The sequence below is a fragment of the Necator americanus genome, chromosome V (assembly GCF_031761385.1).
Source record: "Necator americanus strain Aroian chromosome V, whole genome shotgun sequence".
NCBI classification, from domain to species: Eukaryota; Metazoa; Nematoda; class Chromadorea; order Rhabditida; family Ancylostomatidae; genus Necator; species Necator americanus.
In genome coordinates, this window is record NC_087375.1 from 19674340 (window position 1) to 19693574 (window position 19235).

At 42.8% G+C, this 19235-nt stretch overlaps 5 protein-coding genes across 8 annotated transcripts; 3 read left to right on the forward strand and 2 right to left on the reverse strand.

Moving 5' to 3' along the window:
- Positions 1 to 4449: 4449 nt before the first annotated feature.
- Positions 4450 to 8747, reverse strand: RB195_014462 (uncharacterized protein; the record flags this gene model as incomplete). The annotated part of the gene is made up of 2 exons (XM_064204744.1): positions 4450 to 4610; positions 8450 to 8747. 2 exons carry the CDS (start codon positions 8745 to 8747, stop codon positions 4450 to 4452), a joined length of 459 nt encoding a protein of 152 aa, XP_064060625.1.
- Positions 4568 to 9162, forward strand: RB195_014463 (uncharacterized protein; the record flags this gene model as incomplete). 2 transcript variants are annotated; one of them, XM_064204746.1, is made up of 4 exons in its annotated part: positions 4568 to 4661; positions 6072 to 6162; positions 8396 to 8538; positions 8597 to 9162. In XM_064204746.1, 4 exons carry the CDS (start codon positions 4568 to 4570, stop codon positions 9160 to 9162), a joined length of 894 nt encoding a protein of 297 aa, XP_064060626.1. The 2 variants fall into 2 exon arrangements, with proteins under 2 accessions (XP_064060626.1, XP_064060627.1); XM_064204745.1 differs by lacking the exons at positions 4568 to 4661; positions 6072 to 6162 and having other exon boundaries at positions 8421 to 8538.
- A 23-nt stretch (positions 9163 to 9185) lies between these two features.
- Positions 9186 to 9626, forward strand: RB195_014464 (uncharacterized protein; the record flags this gene model as incomplete). Its single annotated transcript, XM_064204747.1, has 1 exon — positions 9186 to 9626. One exon carries the CDS (start codon positions 9186 to 9188, stop codon positions 9624 to 9626), a length of 441 nt encoding a protein of 146 aa, XP_064060628.1.
- A 42-nt stretch (positions 9627 to 9668) lies between these two features.
- On the forward strand, positions 9669 to 10782 carry RB195_014465 (uncharacterized protein; the record flags this gene model as incomplete). 2 transcript variants are annotated; one of them, XM_064204749.1, is made up of 2 exons in its annotated part: positions 9669 to 9674; positions 9724 to 10782. In XM_064204749.1, the coding sequence occupies 2 exons, from the start codon at positions 9669 to 9671 to the stop codon at positions 10780 to 10782; spliced, it is 1065 nt and encodes a 354-aa protein (XP_064060629.1). The 2 variants fall into 2 exon arrangements, with proteins under 2 accessions (XP_064060629.1, XP_064060630.1); XM_064204748.1 differs by lacking the exon at positions 9669 to 9674 and having other exon boundaries at positions 10051 to 10782.
- A 1007-nt stretch (positions 10783 to 11789) lies between these two features.
- On the reverse strand, positions 11790 to 18171 carry RB195_014466 (uncharacterized protein; the record flags this gene model as incomplete). Of its 2 annotated transcripts, XM_064204750.1 has the most annotated exons (11): positions 11790 to 12034; positions 12126 to 12179; positions 12279 to 12368; positions 12631 to 12780; positions 12893 to 12995; positions 13432 to 13489; positions 13563 to 13641; positions 13697 to 13856; positions 14407 to 14546; positions 16757 to 16916; positions 18070 to 18171. In XM_064204750.1, 11 exons carry the CDS (start codon positions 18169 to 18171, stop codon positions 11790 to 11792), a joined length of 1341 nt encoding a protein of 446 aa, XP_064060631.1. The 2 variants fall into 2 exon arrangements, with proteins under 2 accessions (XP_064060631.1, XP_064060632.1); XM_064204751.1 differs by lacking the exon at positions 11790 to 12034 and having other exon boundaries at positions 12115 to 12179.
- Positions 18172 to 19235: the final 1064 nt, after the last annotated feature.

Sequence of the window (19235 nt, forward strand, 5' to 3'; positions counted from 1 at the left end):
CAACCAAATGGCGTGCCATACAAATGCCACACTGTGACAGCTACATATGAGGGTTGTTTCATTGACTGGAATTGTTAGCAAAGGCATGTCTGCGTTTTTCCCACTGCCTAAGTGCACTCAGGAAGAGACTGCAATGCTTCCATGCATGAGTATAATCCTTGGTCAACTGAAGTTTGCATGGGAACGCTTTTTCCTTTATTACTTATGGTCACAGAAGGGATCCCGTAATATATGACTGAATATTGGTTTTCACAAGAAGTGACAGCATTGCACTTGCTCAAGACGAACTTATCAAGAAAATTCCATTGGAGTCACATCCAAGATGAGAGATGATCTCTGAGAGCACCGCAACTCCTTTTCTCAGAACTATATGTTCGTAAGGTCTTATTTGCACATTGACAGCAACACATCTTACCGTTGGTTTGAACGCGTGGTTGCATGTAAGAAGCAATAAACAACAATTGGAGCACGCCTATTCCAAATTACCACCGTTAGGAACAGTATGACGAACGAGTATGCCCATTATAAGGACGTATAAGGATCGCACACAACTTGATATAGTTGTACTGGGTGAGGAATAATCCTTCGATGTTTTTTCTAACTTAAAAAACCACATGGAAGTGAAAAATAGAAGGAAATCTTACGGATCATTTACTCGCCCTACGAGATGCCTGTTCATAGATTCATAAATCTAAGGTGTTTAAGAATGCAGTGAGTAGGGGGCAACTAGATTCCTGCGTCACAACTGAATCATTGAAAAAGATTGTTAGGTGGAGAAGCGGCTCTTTTTTCACTGGAGGTGGATTCGATGCTAAAGCCGCTGAAACTTCACGTGAAATTTGTACTGTGTGTAGAAGACAAGGAAGTGACACCAAAAAAAAGAAGGAAAAACACTTTAAGAAAGAGGATGGAGGCTAATATTAGGATCGAGAAACCTATGCAATGATAGGTGAGGGACATTGGGAACGATAGACAGAGCAACAACGAGGGACACGTCATTGATTATCGCTGGCAGGGCGGCTGTAACCCAGCCGGCAAGTGGTCCGACTGTGACTGTACTGTCGTTCAAAATCGCACAAATACCTCTCGCCTCCTCAAAAAAGTCCGGCACCAATTTGTAGATCCATCCGCAGTCGATCTGCATTACCCCGCAAGTCATCGTATGACTTCACACGCGTTCATAAACCTCAAGTAATTGTGTATTAAGTGATAACAATAACAATAGAAGTCACACGCGTGCAGGTTGTTTCCCCGTAGAGGTCGATCAACGCCATGCATTTTGATTTATGTTTTTATAAAGTTGATTAATTTGTACTAGGTCGGTGCATAATTATTGCGGTTCTGTTCGCAAGTCTTCGTTTAAAAACTGGCTTTTTGTTCAAATTTTCATTAAAATAATCTTTTCAGTCAATGAAAGTGCGCGCCGTCAAATATATCCAGATTAGCCATATTACCTTCTATTACTTCAGGAGAGGTTGGAACGCAGCACAGTCACTTCGCGCTCCCAACGAATATTTGGGAAGTCGAAGTTGAAAGATGGTTCAAAATTGGGTTAACGTAGAATGGCATGTTACCACCGCATCATGCTAGCTACTAGTCACACATGGTTAGCACCGGCGCACAAATCTAACGACGGCACTCCTCTCTGCTGTTTTCCTTCCCCCACACGTTATTCGGATGTCGCTTTAGCTGTTCTGTCACTTTCTGGCGGTGGCTCACCAATATTCTGTCGTTGGATCTACTTTCTGATCCGTTTCATCTTTCTTGTTGCTTTCTTGAGCTGGTACTCTGCCGCTCTACTGCTTCAACCCTTTCTTCATATCTTCTGATTTCTTCTTTGTGGCATCAAACCGCCTGTTCAATACCGTGAGTCTTACCACTTTCTGACCCTACGAATAGGGATCTAAACGCTTATTCCGTAGCATGATTTTGCTAAAGATTCTCATCTATATGCATCTTTTAGTTTGAGGAAAAAACTACCGCAAAATACTTCTCAATCCAGCTGCTGAGTTTCTTTTGTCTCCTTATATCCTACGGAAAATCCGCAGTTGACCGAGTTTCATTTATTTCGAACTCACCAATGCGGGGCCAACACAACATTCGCGAGTGCATACCAATTGTGAATTGTGAACTTCTAACCAAAATTTATTTTTTTTTGCGTTCATTAGCATTCTGTTTGGCTGGATTGGCTTCCAGCACTAAGAGATTGTTCGACAAAAGCGCAGAGAAGAAGTCTGTCAGAAACTAAGTGACGGAAGTAGAGGCATTTCTAATCGAGCTGTGGTAGCATCCACTGCGTGACTAATTCTGACAAATTTTTCTACTGTGGAGCTATGGAGTTTAGTTTAAAAGACACATCTTGATATGCTTGTTTGCATACATTACTTCCTACATTTTTCGCTCCAATGCCTCTCCACATCCAAAGAGATAATAACTTGACGTCTCTGTGGCGGATGTATAGCAGTCATCAAAGAGGAAGAGCAAGCGGCGAAATTACGAATGAACTTTGTTTCCTTTTCAATAACGATCTCTCATGCTCCATATTATAAAGAGTGGACAGTGTGACAGACAAAATCCAACTTATTCTTTTTTTTCCTTTACTGTGCTTGCTGTTTGATGATTAATCAAGGTAAAACATGAATCGACACCACCGTCATTTTTGGTCGAGCTTCAGGCAGTCGAAATTTGTTTGTGAACAGCTTTTTCTTGATTGAATTTCCTAAGCACTTCGGAGAAGCAGATAAAGGATAGCTAGAGTTTGCGAAAGTTCTGTATCTTCCATTTTTAGATGATTACAAAATCGGACAAAACGAAATTAATGGTATCTCCAGAGCTTAGCATTCCAAAACACTACTGCTCAGGAACGAAATCATCCCATACGGAATACCTTAACATCTTACGCAGGCACGATAAATCCTGACCGATCTGTTAGCAAAAAGGAATCGGATAGATCTACATCCGTCTGCAGAATATATGTGTTCCCTGCTGAAGGTGACAGAAGAAATACTGCCTCCCAGTCATCAGTCTCCCCGTCGATAGTCATTTTTCCTCGACAGCGACAGAATGATTTATTGCATACAACGAATGAAACGCATCGGGAAGAATAGTAAACTTAACACCATAATGATAGAAGAGTGGTTATGGAAAATTGGTAACACCTAACCATAAGCGATTCGATTAGCATCCCAAAGTAAATTTAGCAGGCTTCTTGCGGAATTTAGAAAGACTGGCGGATGACTTGAGAGAGCTGTGAGGGTTCTACCGTTCTCGTCAGCTGCTCTATGGGAGAGAGAAAAAAAAGAGATGAAATGATTTCAAAAGAAGGCTACTTTCCCCCTTCATTCCAGACTTGGCACCTTTTTAGTGCTTGTTTCACTGACACGCTGATTCGACTACTTATCACATATTATAGAAACAAAACCGCTACGGAGTAAATCCACTTGCTGCTGTTCGAGACTTGCATTTCGCGCTTGCTGCGTATCGAATGTCCTCTGGCTCCTCACTAGACCATGTCCGGTGGTTCGGCGTGACGAAACGGAAAGTTAGTGATTAAGATTTTATGGTTCTTCAGTCATTTTATCCATATGGTCACTTGCTTTGGCGATGCGTTAAATGACAGTATCTCTTGGCAACCTTTCCGGCTTATATCGTGTATTAACTTATCCTGTTCTCGGAAATAGAATAGGTTTAGTGCCTGGTTGTGTTCAACACAAGCAGGACTAACACGAGCAAACAGAGCAAGTTGCGGACTCGTATTTCCGATATGCAGGATTCCGATTTCCGAAATGAATACAATTATGTTGTATTACCAGTTCAGCACAAAAAGGTGATTTCCATTTGAAAACATCTTAGCTTAGCCGTATTGCTCCTTTGAAAAATGTGCTACCAAACTACGTAATCGTTATTGTCTCAAAATGCACGAAATTTTTATAGTTATGATAGACAAAAACAACAACAAACAAATTTATTACAGCGAATAATCTGCAGACAAGATGAACGGAAATTCTGATTTGTTTGTACAATAACCGATTTTTTCCAGCACCAAATCATTTACACAATTATTTTTGAGTCTACTGTATCTTTAGCAGAAATCCTACCAGAGAGATCTTCATCTGAGTACAAATATATTATTTACATTCGGTGACTCCATTTTTCATCTGATTGAGCTCATTTTATGAGGTTCCACACTACAAAACTAATTAAAAATGGGGACGAGAAGTAGACTCTGCTTTTTGGGGGTATCTACAACTGTTTGCAAATCTACAGCGCTCTACATCTTTGGTCATTACCTAGCACGGAGCTAGTCTCGGGTTCTCCACTTCCGACACTGACTTCAGGTTTTGGTGGCTAAGCGAATTAGAGCAGTATGCGCATGGCATGAGGTGGAACAGGAACCGGGTCATGTGAGCGGGATGAATGCTCCAGCAATAGAGCATAGTTACTCTGGATTCAGAAGAAAGAGCGTTTGCCTTTCGTTTTCTTCGGCTTCTCCGGTTCGTCTTCGTTCCACACACCTGTAGATTCGGCAAACTTGTCGATGATCATTGAGATGGGGAAAGCGAGAACAATGATACCACACACTGACGCCATTGCAGCCACAACTTTTCCTCCTGCAACAAAAGAAAATGGTGAAAGTTGTCTCGACGGGGTCAACGAAATAAGTGAGTAAGGAAGAAGATCCGCTTCTCTACACCTTTCTTAGAAAACAGGTTGGAGATTTTTCCGAAAACACCCACAAGTCAACCAAACTTGCTGTACATCACGTAGGCCGAGCGTTACTCCAGTCATTGTCTGTTTACGTTTTTTCTTTGTGTGTAAAAAAGTGTAGACAGGGGCTGGTGGTGCGCTGTCGGTAAGAGGTCTGATGTGGCCTCACGGTCCAAGTTCAAAACCCGCAATAGTGCCTGACAACTCCTTCATCAACACAGAGTCGATAAATTAGTAGCAGACTTTTCTGGAAGGTTAAAAGCACTGACTTGGTCATTGGGTCATTGTATAAGCCAACACACGTTTCAGAACTCCGACGATTACGAATTCTAGTGAAAAAAAAACGCGTTGGGGCATCCCAGGTGGATTGATACGCTAGAGACTTTATCCTTTATTCTCTTTAAAGTGCATGGCATTGAACAACCATTAGTGGAATGTGCCTACGCGATAGATTTCAATTCAAAATCCAATGAAGTTTATGCATGTGTGTGGATCATTAAAATGACTTGCACAAGCGAAGCATGTAAGGTCAGTGTTTCAATCCTCTGGAACAAGTCCCGTACCATTTTGGCGGTGCCAAAAGAAGAGTGGTTTGGTTGGCATTATGGCGGTTCTGAACCATCGATCGTGCAGTCCTTGCTAAAACTCTTACCGACTATGCCACACTCGTTCTCTTTTGTGTATCGAAAAAACTTTACGCAGTGAAAGGGATTTGTTTTCGGTCGGGTATTTTTGTTCAAAGGGTGGTTCTATTATGCCAGGAAGCTTTGAGATGATGTGGGGTAATTTTACGCCGGGGTGAAACTTGAAAACCATCCAGGTTAATTGTGCACCCCAACAGTACAGCAGCTCAAAAAACTTTGAAAAGTAGGGGAGAAGCTGAAAAATCCTCTCATGGTTGTAGCGTCATGCGCGAATTTTCACTTTTATATCACCCTTCATCTTCACGATTGGCGTTGTTCCGACGGGCGAAGCTTCTGGTCTGCACCGCTGCTTCAACTAATACTGTTGCCCTCCACTCTTTGAAGGTCTTCTTTATCACTTCCTTGCAATGCTTCGCGTGCTCGAACGCGAGTTCACAGCTGTTGCACCTCGTGCGTGGCACGCTGACGTCTTAGCTATAGAGTCTTCAAGAGAAGGCATCTTATGGTGTTTATAAAATGCTCCGCTCTCCTCTTACAGTCCTGAAGATGTTGTACAAGGTGATCATATACGTCTTCAATGTTGTCCATTGCAGTTTTTTTTTCTGAGAGGTAGGGTAACCAAGAGCGGAGGTAAATGGTCTGATCTCCTATTTTTCTTTAGTACAACAGCAGCATCAGTCGGGTTGAACCTTTTACTGACAATTATTGGGTCAATTTCAGCACAATACCATCCACAGGGCGATTCTAGCGATTCTGTCGATGGTAGAGTGATGAATGTTGACTTCATAACGCCTGGAAGGCCAATGGAACTGTGAGTTTCCCCGGATGCTTCTTTTCGTCAAAATATACTGAAAGTAGTCCTCTTTCCCCACTTGTCTCATTAAAATCTATGGGTACCGATGCGAAGTCTTCAGAGGTTTTTCTGGGGCGGATTTTGGCAATGAAATCACCACCAATGACATTGTAGAAGGTAATGTCTCTCCTGTAGAGCTCTTCTAGATCAGTATAGAAACTTCCGACCTCTTATTTATCGTAACTTGATGTCCGAGCGTGAGCGAAGAAGGAAGACAATGCTGGTGTTTGCGCTTTCTAATGCCATAGGCAACAGGTGGAGAAATGATGAGCATAGGATACGGTAAATTTTATGTTGAGACAAAAGCAAGGTTTCTTAACGTCTCTTCTTTTTGTGTTTTCCCCACGTTTTCATCCAGTCATCTACTTTTGTTCTTCTACCTCTTTATTCCCTTCGTTTTTCTCATTCTGCTACTTCGTACTTCCCTAATTACAATTTGCTTAATACGTACAAGGAAATCTTTTCGGATTATGGTTTCTATTTCCAAAAATTCTCAATTTTCGCCACCGATAAACTTCTTTGGTGATCTGCTTGCTACTTCTTCATTCTATAAAGAGTTACCACTCTATAACCAGTTTATCTCTTATGTATTTCATTAATCAATATGAATGTAACTTGACTTTAGCGTGTAAAGAGCCAGCTGTCCAACTGTAAGAAGTTGCTTTCGATCACAAAAACAGTACATTTCGCCGTCTCGCGAAAGACTAGATGGCCCAGCTGCGAGTCCGCCTTCATGGGCACCGCATAAATAGGAGGCTCAGTTTCACTGTAGCACCTCTCTCATTTATCTAGTTTTAGTTCTGCAACTTCAGACTTTCTGTGGTGTTTGCTTCGCTCACCTTCACTGATCAACGAAAATTAATATTATTGCCGTTTTCTACGAAATTGGACTTGTGCATCTCCAACAATCTTTCTTCCTTTTTTATATTAAAACTAAGAGTGAAAAATTTCATAGACATCTTCCTAAACGTGTCAGTTCTACATTTCGAAAACATTCGAACTTCAGCTTCAAACACTCCTTATCAGTATATTATAGACAAAATCTAAAAGAATCACGCGAAATATGGGTTTTCCTCCTGTTTTCTATAAACAGTTTTCGAAGAATGATGTTTTAACATAAAATGACGTGAAAGACATTATCCTACTGATAAAGATAACGTTCTCCATCAGACCACATAAACATCTTGCTACTATTTAAGCAGCCGCTTGCATGCGCGTTTCCACTTTCTGGGAACGGCATGCTACAAACTTGAGGCGAACGAAGAAGGAAATGAACACACGGAGTAGTCAAAAAGGTGAAGAGCAAAGCGCCAAGTGGTTACGGCTATGCAACGGCTGCAACCATTTACTTTTTGCGTCATGCCCACTAATTTATTGCTCTCCAATGACCGGGTCCACCGACGCCGGTGGATCCGTCGCACCCCCTTCTATAGGTATCTGGCGCCGGCACACCAATCCGACATCGCGGGAGCCGTCGCAACCCATTTTATAGCCATCTGACCCCAGCGCACCAATCCGACGCCGGGTGGACCCGTTGCACCCCCATTTTCGAATTTCGTGACACACAGACAAAAATACACACACACACACACACACACACACAAACACACACACACAAACACACACACACACACGGACTAAGCTCGTTATTATATATCTTGATATATATATATATATATATATATATATATAATCGTGCCTCGTGTTTATTGTTAAATATATATAAAGGTTTCCACGATCTCGCTCACTAGAGGGATCACAGCCGGTTAGTCGCGAGGCTACGTTGCGCGTCCCCGGGCGGCGGATAGGGGGTTAATCGCGGACCAAAAGCGACCTTGTGCTTGCCCAGAGACGCAGGTGGATTCAGGGGATGGACTCCCTGTTTCTGCTGAGCCAGGACTGACTCATGACATCCTTGTATCCCGCACGTCGGTCCGGCCAAAAGCCTGCAATCAAGTGACTAGGAGGTGCAAGGGAGGCGGTTAGGAGTCGGCTCCAACAAATAAGCTCCACATGTCCACTCCGGGAGAACGGAAGTTCTCCCAAAAACTCATGGGACTAGAGGCTTGCAACCTGCCCATGGGTTTAAAAATTTTTATGCAAAACACAGTAATAAAAAAGAGTCTCCTGATTCCGGAGGAAAGCCTGGTACGGTAGCGCCAGGTAGGACGGGGTTGTAGGAGTCGTGTAGGCTACTGAAACGGAAAAGGACTAGGATGACGATCTGTACTTATAACGCACGTACGCTTGCATCGGAAGGGGCCATCGAAGATCTGATGATGCAAGCCAAGAAGATCAAGTACGACGTCATCGGACTGACCGAGACGAGACAACGTCACCCTCTCAGCGCCGTATATGAGAAGATATATAACTGGAGAAGATCTGTTCTTAGGAACATGCGACAGTAGAGGTGTTGGTGGAGTTGGCGTCCCCGTTAACACGAGTGTGGCAAAGAACATCGACTCTTTCGAACAATTTACGACCCGAATCGGACGTCTGCGGATGAGAAGATGTGGTCCAACACCAGCTTTGACTATCTTCATCGCTTACGCTCCAACATCAAGGTGCGAAGAAGAAGAAGTCGAAGCTTTCTATATGGACTTGGAAAAGTTCTACCGAGAAGATCATGCCTTCTACAAGGTCATAATTGGCGATTTCAACGCCAAAGTTGGCCCAAGAAGAACGTCGGAGGAACTTCACATCGGGACCCACGGCCTACAATGGAATGACCAGGGGGAGAGGCTCTCCGAGTTCATCATGACGACTAAGACCATCCATGGGAAAACGCAATTCCAGAAGATCTCGCTGTTCTCGCTGTTGTACCAAAGTTCTTTACGGAATCGGACCATAGCCTCCTCCGAGGAAGATTTTCCTTCACAAGGAGAGCAGAGAAAGCCGGCAAGTTCAGAGAGAGAAATCCCAGGACTATCATCAACTGGGATCTCTTCGCTACGCTAGCCGGCTTTTGGGAAGATTCCGCAATGGACAACATCGACGAGGAATATGACCGGCTCGTTGAACACCTTCACGACTGCGCGAAGAATGCTGAGAGTTCTAAAACCACCAAGAGACGCCTGTCTCTTGAAACTCTTGAGTTGATACGCCAGCGTGGAGCAGCACGAGCCGCAGGGAACCAAGAACTCACGCCCGAGCGCGCAAGGCTTTACAGAGAGGCGATAAAGGAAGACCTTAAAGAGAGAAGAGCAGAAGTACTGGCTGAAGCTGCAGAGGCGGGGAAAAGCATCCGCTATGCCCGTCGAGACTTCGACAGTCGCAAGACGAGGATGACTGCTCTCTGGAACCCAAAGGAATCAGCCATTGCATCGAGAAGGGGGATGGAGAAAATCATCTACGACTTCTACTCTGATCTCTTCGACAGCCATGTCCACTTGCCTCCTCACCATCTGAGGGAAGACGGATAAGTCATTCCAGAGGTTCTCCTGTCCGAAATACGACATGCTATCATGTCGGTAAGAAATCGCACCCGGTCCCGACAGAATTAGACCAGAACACCTGAAGAACCTTCCGCCAGTACTCATCAACGAGGCTACTCTGGCGAGGTTCTTTACACGTTATCTGTTGGAATGCAAGGTTTCTAAACAGTGGAAGACCAGCAAGACCGTGTTGTTGTATAAAAAGGGAGATCCACATGACATCGGCAACTGTCGTCCAATCTGTTTACTGTCCGTCATCTACAAGTTCTTTACAAAAGTGATCCTTAATAGGATTGAAAAATTCTTGGATGAAGGACAGCCATGCGAGCAAGCAGGGTTTCGAAAAGGATTCGGCACGATTGACCAAATTCACACTGTTTCGAAACTCATCGAGGTATCACGAGAGTACAAGATGCCGCTCTGTCTCACCTTCATCGACTTGAAGAAGGCCTTCAACTCGGTTGAGACGGAAGCGGTCGTGGAAGCCTTGGACAACCAAGGCGTCCCTACTCAGTACATAAAGGTACTTAGAGAGTTGTACAGTAACTTCATGACCGGAATTGCGCCATTCTACAAGAATATCATCATTGACGTGAAGAGGGGGGTCCGACAGGGTGATACAATTTCACCCAAAATATTCACAGCCACCCTCGAGAAAGCAATGCGAAAGCTGGAATGGGACGATTTGGGAGTGAGGGTTGATGGTCGGCAGCTACACTATTTGCGCTTTGCTGATGACATTGTACTGATAACATCCAGCATCAGCCAAGTGGAAGGAATGCTGACCGAATTCGACGAAACATGTGAATGCATCGGTCCTCAGCTGAATCTGCAAAAGACGATGTTCATGCGCAACGGATGGGTCTCGGATGCCCCATTCACGTTCAACATGACGAACATATCCGAATGCACCAGCTACCACGTTTATCTAGGTCGGGAATTGAACATGATGAACGACCTGACCCCCGAGCTGGGCAGGAGGAGAAGAGCGGCTTGGAGAGCGTACAAGAGCATCGAAGATATAGTGAAGAAGACCAGGAACGCCCGGCTCCGTGCTCACCTCTTCAACACCACCGCTTTGCTGCTGCTTTCACCTATGCTTCGGAAACCTGGGCATTTTGCAAGCAGGAAGAAAACGCGGTGAGCGTCATTGAACGCGCAATTGAGAGAGTGATGCTAGGAGTATCCCGCTTCACGCAAGTGAGGGACGGGATTCGAAGTTCTCTCCTACGTCAGCGATCGAAGACTAGAGACGCCGCGTTTGCCAAGGAAAGTAAAATAAGGTGGGGCGGACACGTGATGCGCTTTAACGACAACCGTTGGACCAGAGCCGTGAGCGACTGGGTTCCCTGCGATATTAAGCGCAAAATATGATGCTCTTCGTGTCCCACGCGAAAGGAGGAACCACTAGGCTAATATGGCACGCGCTCGGGACAAATGGGAGAATTACTGGCGCCCCCTCGACCAGTTTGAAGATCAACGGGGGTCAAGGTGATCAAGGTGATCAAGGTGATATATAAAGGTTTAATTACCCAAGTTTGAAATGTGATCTGCCCCGAGTGGCACAGAAGGTTCTCAGACGGAAAGACCCGCGTAGCAATAGCTGTTGGTATACATTCTACCACTCCCTACCTTTCAGCTTACATTCCACATTCTCTTCCTTTCATTAGCACGCATTTAATTTTAAAAGCGACGTTAGGGTGGAGCTGGCCCTCTCACTCTACTGTGTATTTATTGAATTGGCCAATTATTGATATTATTGCATTTATTGATTTCTTACTCACTTAGATTTTTTAGTTCCTCTGGGAGGCGGCAAGGGAAGCGAAGGTAGGAGCAGGAGAAATTTGGGATATGTAGGGATTTATTGATGTCCAAAATGCGTGGATCAGCAACATCGATCTAATTTCTAGCACTAACAACACTTGAGCACGATTTCGTGAAGGGCGCTCAAGAGAACCAAACTATGCATTCGCGCAGACAAAGACCGAACTTTGCGATTCTAACTGCAAGGCTTCGCAACGGTAGAAAGATACATTGAATTCGTAGTCACAAAAACATAAAAAAAATCTTCGTCTAGGACTCGCAGAGCGTAGCTTTCTGGAAAGGGGCATGCAGACCGTTAATCCGAATCCATCCAGCATTTCCAAAGCTTTACCAAAATAGATCAGTCATCAGACCGCGGTCCTTTCTGTTAAGCTGGCCAGGCCCGCAACACATGGCTGTTGGACTACTACGAACACGGAAGCTCCACCTGTGCAAGGAATCGTTTGAATCCTCTGGTTTCAGAAACAATCTTTTTTTTTCGCGGCTTCTGTCAATGAACTTATCAACATCAGCGACTTGTACAATAAATGGATTAATGTTGTACAGAATGATGGTGACAACACCGTGGATTTCTCAATAAACTGAGAATGAATATGAAATGTTCGCAATTAATTATGAACAGACGTATGAAATGTATTTTTTAAAAGTAACTTTATAACGCACCTGCCGTAACGGGAACGAGGTCACCGTAGCCAACGGTCGTCATTGTTATCACGCCTGAATAGATTTCCTTCCATCAAAATCACAAAATGTCCACGAAAATAGTAGGATTGAGCTATTCGTGTGATAGAAAAGCGGAATGTTAGAGAAACGTACACCACCAGCAGGCAGCAGGTATGGAGTAAAACTTCGAATTCGGTTCATCTCTCTCGAAGAAGTAGATCGCTGTGGAGAATAGCATTATCCCTAGATAATATAATTTACAAGAGCAGCGAATAATAAGCATATGGCATGAAGTATGGTGATCTTCTGATATATGACTGGTCACACGTTCTAGTCGAAGTGACCCGTTCATGACGATATCAAGAAGTTATTTTATTCACCATTTTTGGTATGTTTACTTATACCGTTCCGAACAATGGCAGGGAAAATAGGGAGGAACAGCTGCTGGATCCTTCGATGGACAAGCAGAACCGATCCGTTCCGCTTAAAAAAATGCTCAACACACCTGTAACTAAAAACATGCCTAGCATGCTCAACTCGGCTGCACTTTTCTTCATCGTCTCCCCGAACGCTCGCAGTCCTGTGCTGTATCTGGCCAGTTTGAAGATCCTAGCTACACGAGCTAACCGCATTACTCGGACCACCAACATAGCTCCTAAATTCTTTTGGTACTCTCTCTTTTGTAACATGTTCCTTTCAGATAATTTTGGGAACATTTTTAACCGCTGATACCAGTTTTAAAAGTGAAAAGATGGAAGATACAGTACCTCTGAAATTTTTCATCCACTGAAGTTCATTGAACGCTTCAATAATGAAGGGCAAAATCGTCAACACGTCTATGACATTCAACGGAGAACGCACAAACTTCGACTGTGAAATACACATTTAAAGGACAAAATACAAACGATTATGTGGGTTCTGCGAAAAGCAGTTTTACAATACCTTAGCTTTTGTTTTTTGGAGAGAAGAATTTCACATGTGCCCTCTTAGAAATAAACGAATTCGTGGAGATTGTTCGGAGAATTTGTTGGAAATCTAAGCTGAGATAAGTAGGAGAATCTTGTATTTCCTAGTCTTTTTTGGCACCTCCAAAATTGTGAACTATACTCACTACTCCGACCTACACTGAGGCACAAGTTCTTTCAAGAAGACAAGTCGGGGTTCCTATTTTTTAAGTTCGTTGCGTTATCTATGTCTTGAAGCTTCCTAAATTTGAATGTTACTAGTTTTTCTGGGTCCTGAAAAGGTTGTGTGTGTTTTTCCACAACCTTACTACTAAATACTAACAGAGGTGAGAGATACATACCTTACTTGGGTTAACAAAGAATCGTGCTAAGTATTCCACGGTAAAGTAAGCCATACAGCTGAAAGCGGTATCAGATTCTTTTCATTATGCCATCTTTCTCACGCTTTCCTGATCTACATGAGAAAACTGACCACATCTCGAGCCATTGAAGAGCTTGGTGCGGCTCCTTGTGTTGATCCTGCAGTTCCGGCATAGAACTAAGTATTAACCCTGAAATGCTTCTTCTTTTCAGTTGCAAGTAAAGGCGAATGGCAGGACGGTCTACCTAACAAAGAAAGCAGTACGAAGAAAGCAGATATTATAGAAAGTGCTTTCGCTCCAGAGGAAGAGCTTGGATTCTCCAGCAGTCGATAAAGACTGAGTCGCATCGGCCCCATCCATACTTTGTCGAAGGAAGATGCAGGACAAGATGGTTCTTGAGCTGCCTTGAAATAAAGGAGGTTACAGGTTAGGAAACCAATATGTAACCCAATTTTATGTAATGATTATGTTATGTTCTGTTATGTTGTTATGTTATCCCAAAGCAGTCAAAATTAGTGTGCATGGTCGGTACCCACATTACATACCCTATAAACCACAATCTTAAAGCTCTCGATAAGTTCGCGTTATGTTACATAGAAGGTCAATATTGGAGTAAACAAATTGTGTAAGTGAATGCCTTTTAATATTTACCATATCATTTATATGCTTCATCTTACTGTTTCCTTCCTAAAATTTCCATTCAAGGCAAAGACCCTTTCAAAGTATGTCGACGAGTAATCAAAGTGATTTTCAAAAAAGCGTTTCATATCAGTCCGTTCTATTTTCTTCCTCTTCAGTTTATAGATAGCTACCCAAAGCGTTAGTCCAGCAGCTTCTCGAAATCCTACATTTGGATACCCACCTGTGTTAATTAGAAAAAAATGCAAATATCTTTTTATCCTTCACTTAAACTAACGGTATGTCTTGCGAAGTATTTTTTCACTTGATGCAAACCTGTTCCGCTCTCTTCTTACTATGATTATTGTTTTCTTCCAGCATACAACATGGCGAGAGATAGTGCACTGGAATTCTCCAGTAATCCAATTCATATCGAAGTCTTATTGGGCAAATATCCATCGGTCGATGCAATTTTCCTGAAATTTCAAGAGTCATAAGCACTGATTCTCAACGATCACCAGTATTCTCACAATACGATTAGCATTTACAACTATTTTCGTGGAGGAGCCTTCGCCTACATAGAAAATGTTTCAATAAAATCCCATCTGCGAGGTCAATTATTTGATGCGCTCTACCGTATCGTAAAGCTGTCACCGAGTTACTGTTATCAATATCGCGGCCAATTTGTCCCTGTGAGCACTGGAATGTGCATCTTTATAGGACTTAAGGAGAAGAAAAACACAAAACAAGTGACAGGAAAGCCTTTCTTTTGAAGAGCAGGTGCGAAAATCGCCGCTTTAGTACCATGTCGCTCCAGAAATGCGCGGAATTTAGAATCTTTCGCAAATCGATTGGCACAGTTTCTCTCGTAATAATTAAATTTGACGTATGTGGTGATTTTTGATGAGTGATGAGGGATCCTCGCAATAATATCTAAAACCTACGAACGTGGGTTATATCAAGAGTAACATGCGTACGGCGCATGTTGTTATCCTGAAGTTATTTGCTCAATCCACTTGTTTGTAAGATAAGATAATGAGAATGTTGTAATATTTATAGTCGGCGTCAGATGCGTAAATTGAAGGAGGCACTTCCTTTGCAGTAGTTTTCACTGCAAGACACACCACTTTTCTTCCTTAAGGCAGCGCATCGTCGAGGTACTGAAACACCGGGGAACCCGTAGAGATCGGATTGTAGATTACGGAATCCGGCGTGTCTCCGCTCAACTTCTCTTAATCGTCGTCAAAAACTCAGTAGAAGACGGCGTTTTTTTCCTACGAGGTGAGTAGGATGCAGCACTTCTGTGCACGCGCGGCGCGCACGAACAAACAGTCGAAGATCAACTAACTCCTCACCAGTCTATTCGAATAAAACGAATGTGTAGGCTGCTGAGGGGAATTAAAGGAATTAACCACGCCACTATTTATGACGACAAGGGGAATTGAGCAGCCCCACGCTCGTTTCCGTAATCCACAAGCCGAGCTCTACGTTTTCCTTCGGATTTCCGTACTACGTCAATTCGTGTTACGCTAATATTAAGGAATTTGCCAGGAGGTAGTAGAGTGTTCAAAAAAGAAATATGTGATACACAGGTAAACACGCCCTAAACATATGACATGCACAATCGGTATCTTCTTTCAGAAGGAAGCGATTTTGGAAAATTCGCATTTTTCTGCATCGCCTTCCCATAATTTCTTTTGTGGGTAGGAAAACTAAGAGAAAAGTACACCATATTAAATATTTTAAAATATGCTTCAAAAACTAATTAAGAAACTGATGACGATTTCAAACACGGAAACTATCGATCGATTTGCTGCTGAAAACTCACGTTATCTTGATTTTTCATTTCCAGAGCTTTATTCCTGAACCACCTGTAGAGTTGGAAATTGAAGTGAGACATAATTTACATTGTCCTACGAAATTTCCGAAATGTGACCCCTAGGCAGGCAGTTATCACAACTTCGAAATCGTACCAAATTCGGAAGCAATTTACCAAACAAAGGTATCTCCTAAAAGACGGTTATCATGCCCTTCGTCCTCAGTTTACTCCTCAAAAGGCAATGAAACAGGTTGGGCGAGGACGACGCAAAAACGCGAATCCTCCGATAATGTGTCGTTTTCGGGGGAGATATCGTCGCTATTTTTTTTTTTTTTTGATTTTCGGAACATTTCGGAACAATTCGGGAACATACCAAGCCTAAGTAGGACTACTAAATCAAATGAAGAAAAATTGCACAGTAATATTTTGCACTCTATTCAATGAAAACCTCTTAAAGTTAATTTTTACAATTTTTATTATTATTAATTAATTTTTGGACATCAGCTATTTATTGCGGGCTTAGCCTGATCAAGACATCATCTCACCCTTGCACTAGCCCGTAATAGTTTGCTAATAATCAAAGTATCCATTGCCTATGTCTTATGAAAGTGGAACGTATTTATCGCAGTAAGTTTTCCTGTGGCGAAAGTTCAAGAGATTTATAGTAAGGCGAGTCGACAGCTTCTTTTTCTCACACATCGCACAAATATTCGTTGCACGTTTATCCATTTTATTAATATTCCTTGAGATGTGGAATAGTACTCTTTTTTCTCTCCTAACGTCTCCCAAAGAAACCGAAAGAATCTGCACAACAGTGAAACAGTCGGGTTAGAAAACGGTTGAACAAACTTGCGAAAAATAACGAACCAGTTACGAAAAAATCGACGATGTACTCAAATATGACGGGACTCCGCTCGAAGTAGTACTCTCCGGTATGCTCAAAGTACGCATCGCAATCAGTAAGTTTTTCTACGTGTGTTTTACGACAGAACACTGACAAGCGACAGCTCTCGAGCCGCCGGGATACCTGGAAGATAAGTGTGATTTGAGATAAATAAATATTCTTTTGTTTGTTCAAACATTATGACGATACTTCGCAGTTGCTGGTCTGGAAAAGACTACTTTTGCTACTATTATCCCCTCCTAGCTTAAGAAAGCGTAACAGAAAATGCTGGAAATTTTTGAAAACTTGAGTTGATTTTTCTCCTGATTGCTGTTTCGAAGAATCGCGAACCAAGTCGAAATAATTGTGCTACGGGGGTAGAGAATAAGGAGAAGTAAATGAGTCATTGCTTAACTTAAGGAAGCTGATTTGTGAAGCTGAATTTTAAGGAAATTTGTGCGAAGCCGGATAGGAATTTATCATCGCCGAAGGGCAAATGTTAATCTTGTGAGCATTGAAAAGCTGTGCTCCCCAGTCTCTAATTTCTAGAATAGATGCCTAGAAGAGAGAATAGAGAGGTTCCTAAGATAACATTTCAAGAACCTTTTGAGGAGTTACGAGTTAGACCGTTTTATTTTTTTCGAATAATATAATAGTGATTTAAGTATGAAACTTGAGTTATAATCGCTAACGATTAGTGTGAAATGGCAAAAATCAGATGTGCTTCGTTTGCAAGAATCTTTAATATGTTGATTAGATCACACTCGCACCGCACCGAACATCCGAGAAAGTATGACACGCCTGCAGCAGCACTAACCCTTCTCGCTTAACACACCCACTGTCTTTTCACTGTTCTGACCAAATCGAAAGTGTATTGTGTTTATCCGGTTGAACATGTTCGTCATCAATATTTAAAGGCAGCGAAGTCACAAAATTGACGATAGTGTTTCTGTGGGACAATATAATTCAGGCTGTCGATTACGAGTGCGAGCGTGGCCACCATCAATTTCCTTTAATCGTTCTGAAAAATGGCGTGGGAACCGTCTTGGCTCCTACAATTCACTAGTTTTACTTGGAAAAACTACGAGGGAACAGGAACGTGTACAAAGGAGCGCGTTCTAACATACCTCGTACGAACCGAAATCGTTTCCACGCAGTTTTCAAAGGAAAATTAGGAGAAAGCGCACTGGTCCAATCAGAACTCTAAATTGTCCCACAGAGACCCCAACATCGTCAGTTTCGTGATACGCTGCTTTTAAGCAATGCATTTAATGAAATTGCGAAGAACGAAAACTACCATATCGACCGATAATCTCGCCCTTCGACCTCCAACGTTAATAGTAATTGCGGGTGAAGGGACAGATCCGTTTGACTGAAGCAGCGCGCATGCTTCTGTCATCTGAAAGTAAATCATGATAGAGAGAACCACCGAATGTGCACGAATGCTTTCGACTATAAAATGCACATTAAATCGAGGCACGAGGATTTCCCTGAAAATTCACAAACAGGGGATTACTGTCTGGCTAAAGCTAGCTTTTCTTTTTATTGACATCCATTAACGAGCCACACGCAATTTGTGCGAAGAACTGAAGCTTCTCTAAATGAATTGTTTCTTTCTCTGCCTAGGTAAAAACTGAATGTTCAGAAAATATGATTGATTTGCTTCACCTGTATCGAAGATCGGTACTGGTCTTCTTTACTAAAAAAACAACTAACGTTAACTAATAGGTACAAGTGCAGAACGGCTGCAAGGATTTCCTTGAGCAGTTAGAAAAAGCATGGTTTGTAAGCCTAGCACATTTCCAATGAGTTCCAGCTATTTCGCTGTTCGGGCTGTTTCCAATGGTCCAACCTCGTGGATGGCAGAGAAACGATTCCGATTTGTCTACCTTACACTTCTGATGATATGAGCAGAGCGGCACGAAGCTGTATACGCAAAGCAGGTTTACACAACGATCTGAGGGTTGTGAAGATACCACCAGAACCTTACATATGAGCTGGTTCGTAATCGCACGTGTGACCACGCGCGATTACGAACTTCCAGCTGCGTGCTTTGCCCATAATGAGGAGAAGGTGATGGCTTTGTATCAGGTGTGGTGTATCGTATCACATTCAGAGTGTGGTGACGATTACATAGGGGAAGCGGGAAGCATCTGCGTATTTGTGTCAAGGAGCATTCAGACGGCCATGCAAAATCTAAACTCCAAACACCAGGAGCTCACCGTAGAATATGTCATGAAAACTTCTAATTAGAGATAGAGGTTACGGTACTATCCTTTTGAGTCCAAGATAATAGCACGCAGAGGACTAGAGGCGTTCTGGATAACTGTCAAATGTTCAGAAATGAACAGAAAAGAGGAGTGCATGGCGAGCACAAACGAAATAGTCCCAAATCTTTCTCTGTGCGCGTTTTGGTCTATGGGGCGGGCTGTCAGGTCTCCATAAAAACCCCTGTGATTCATG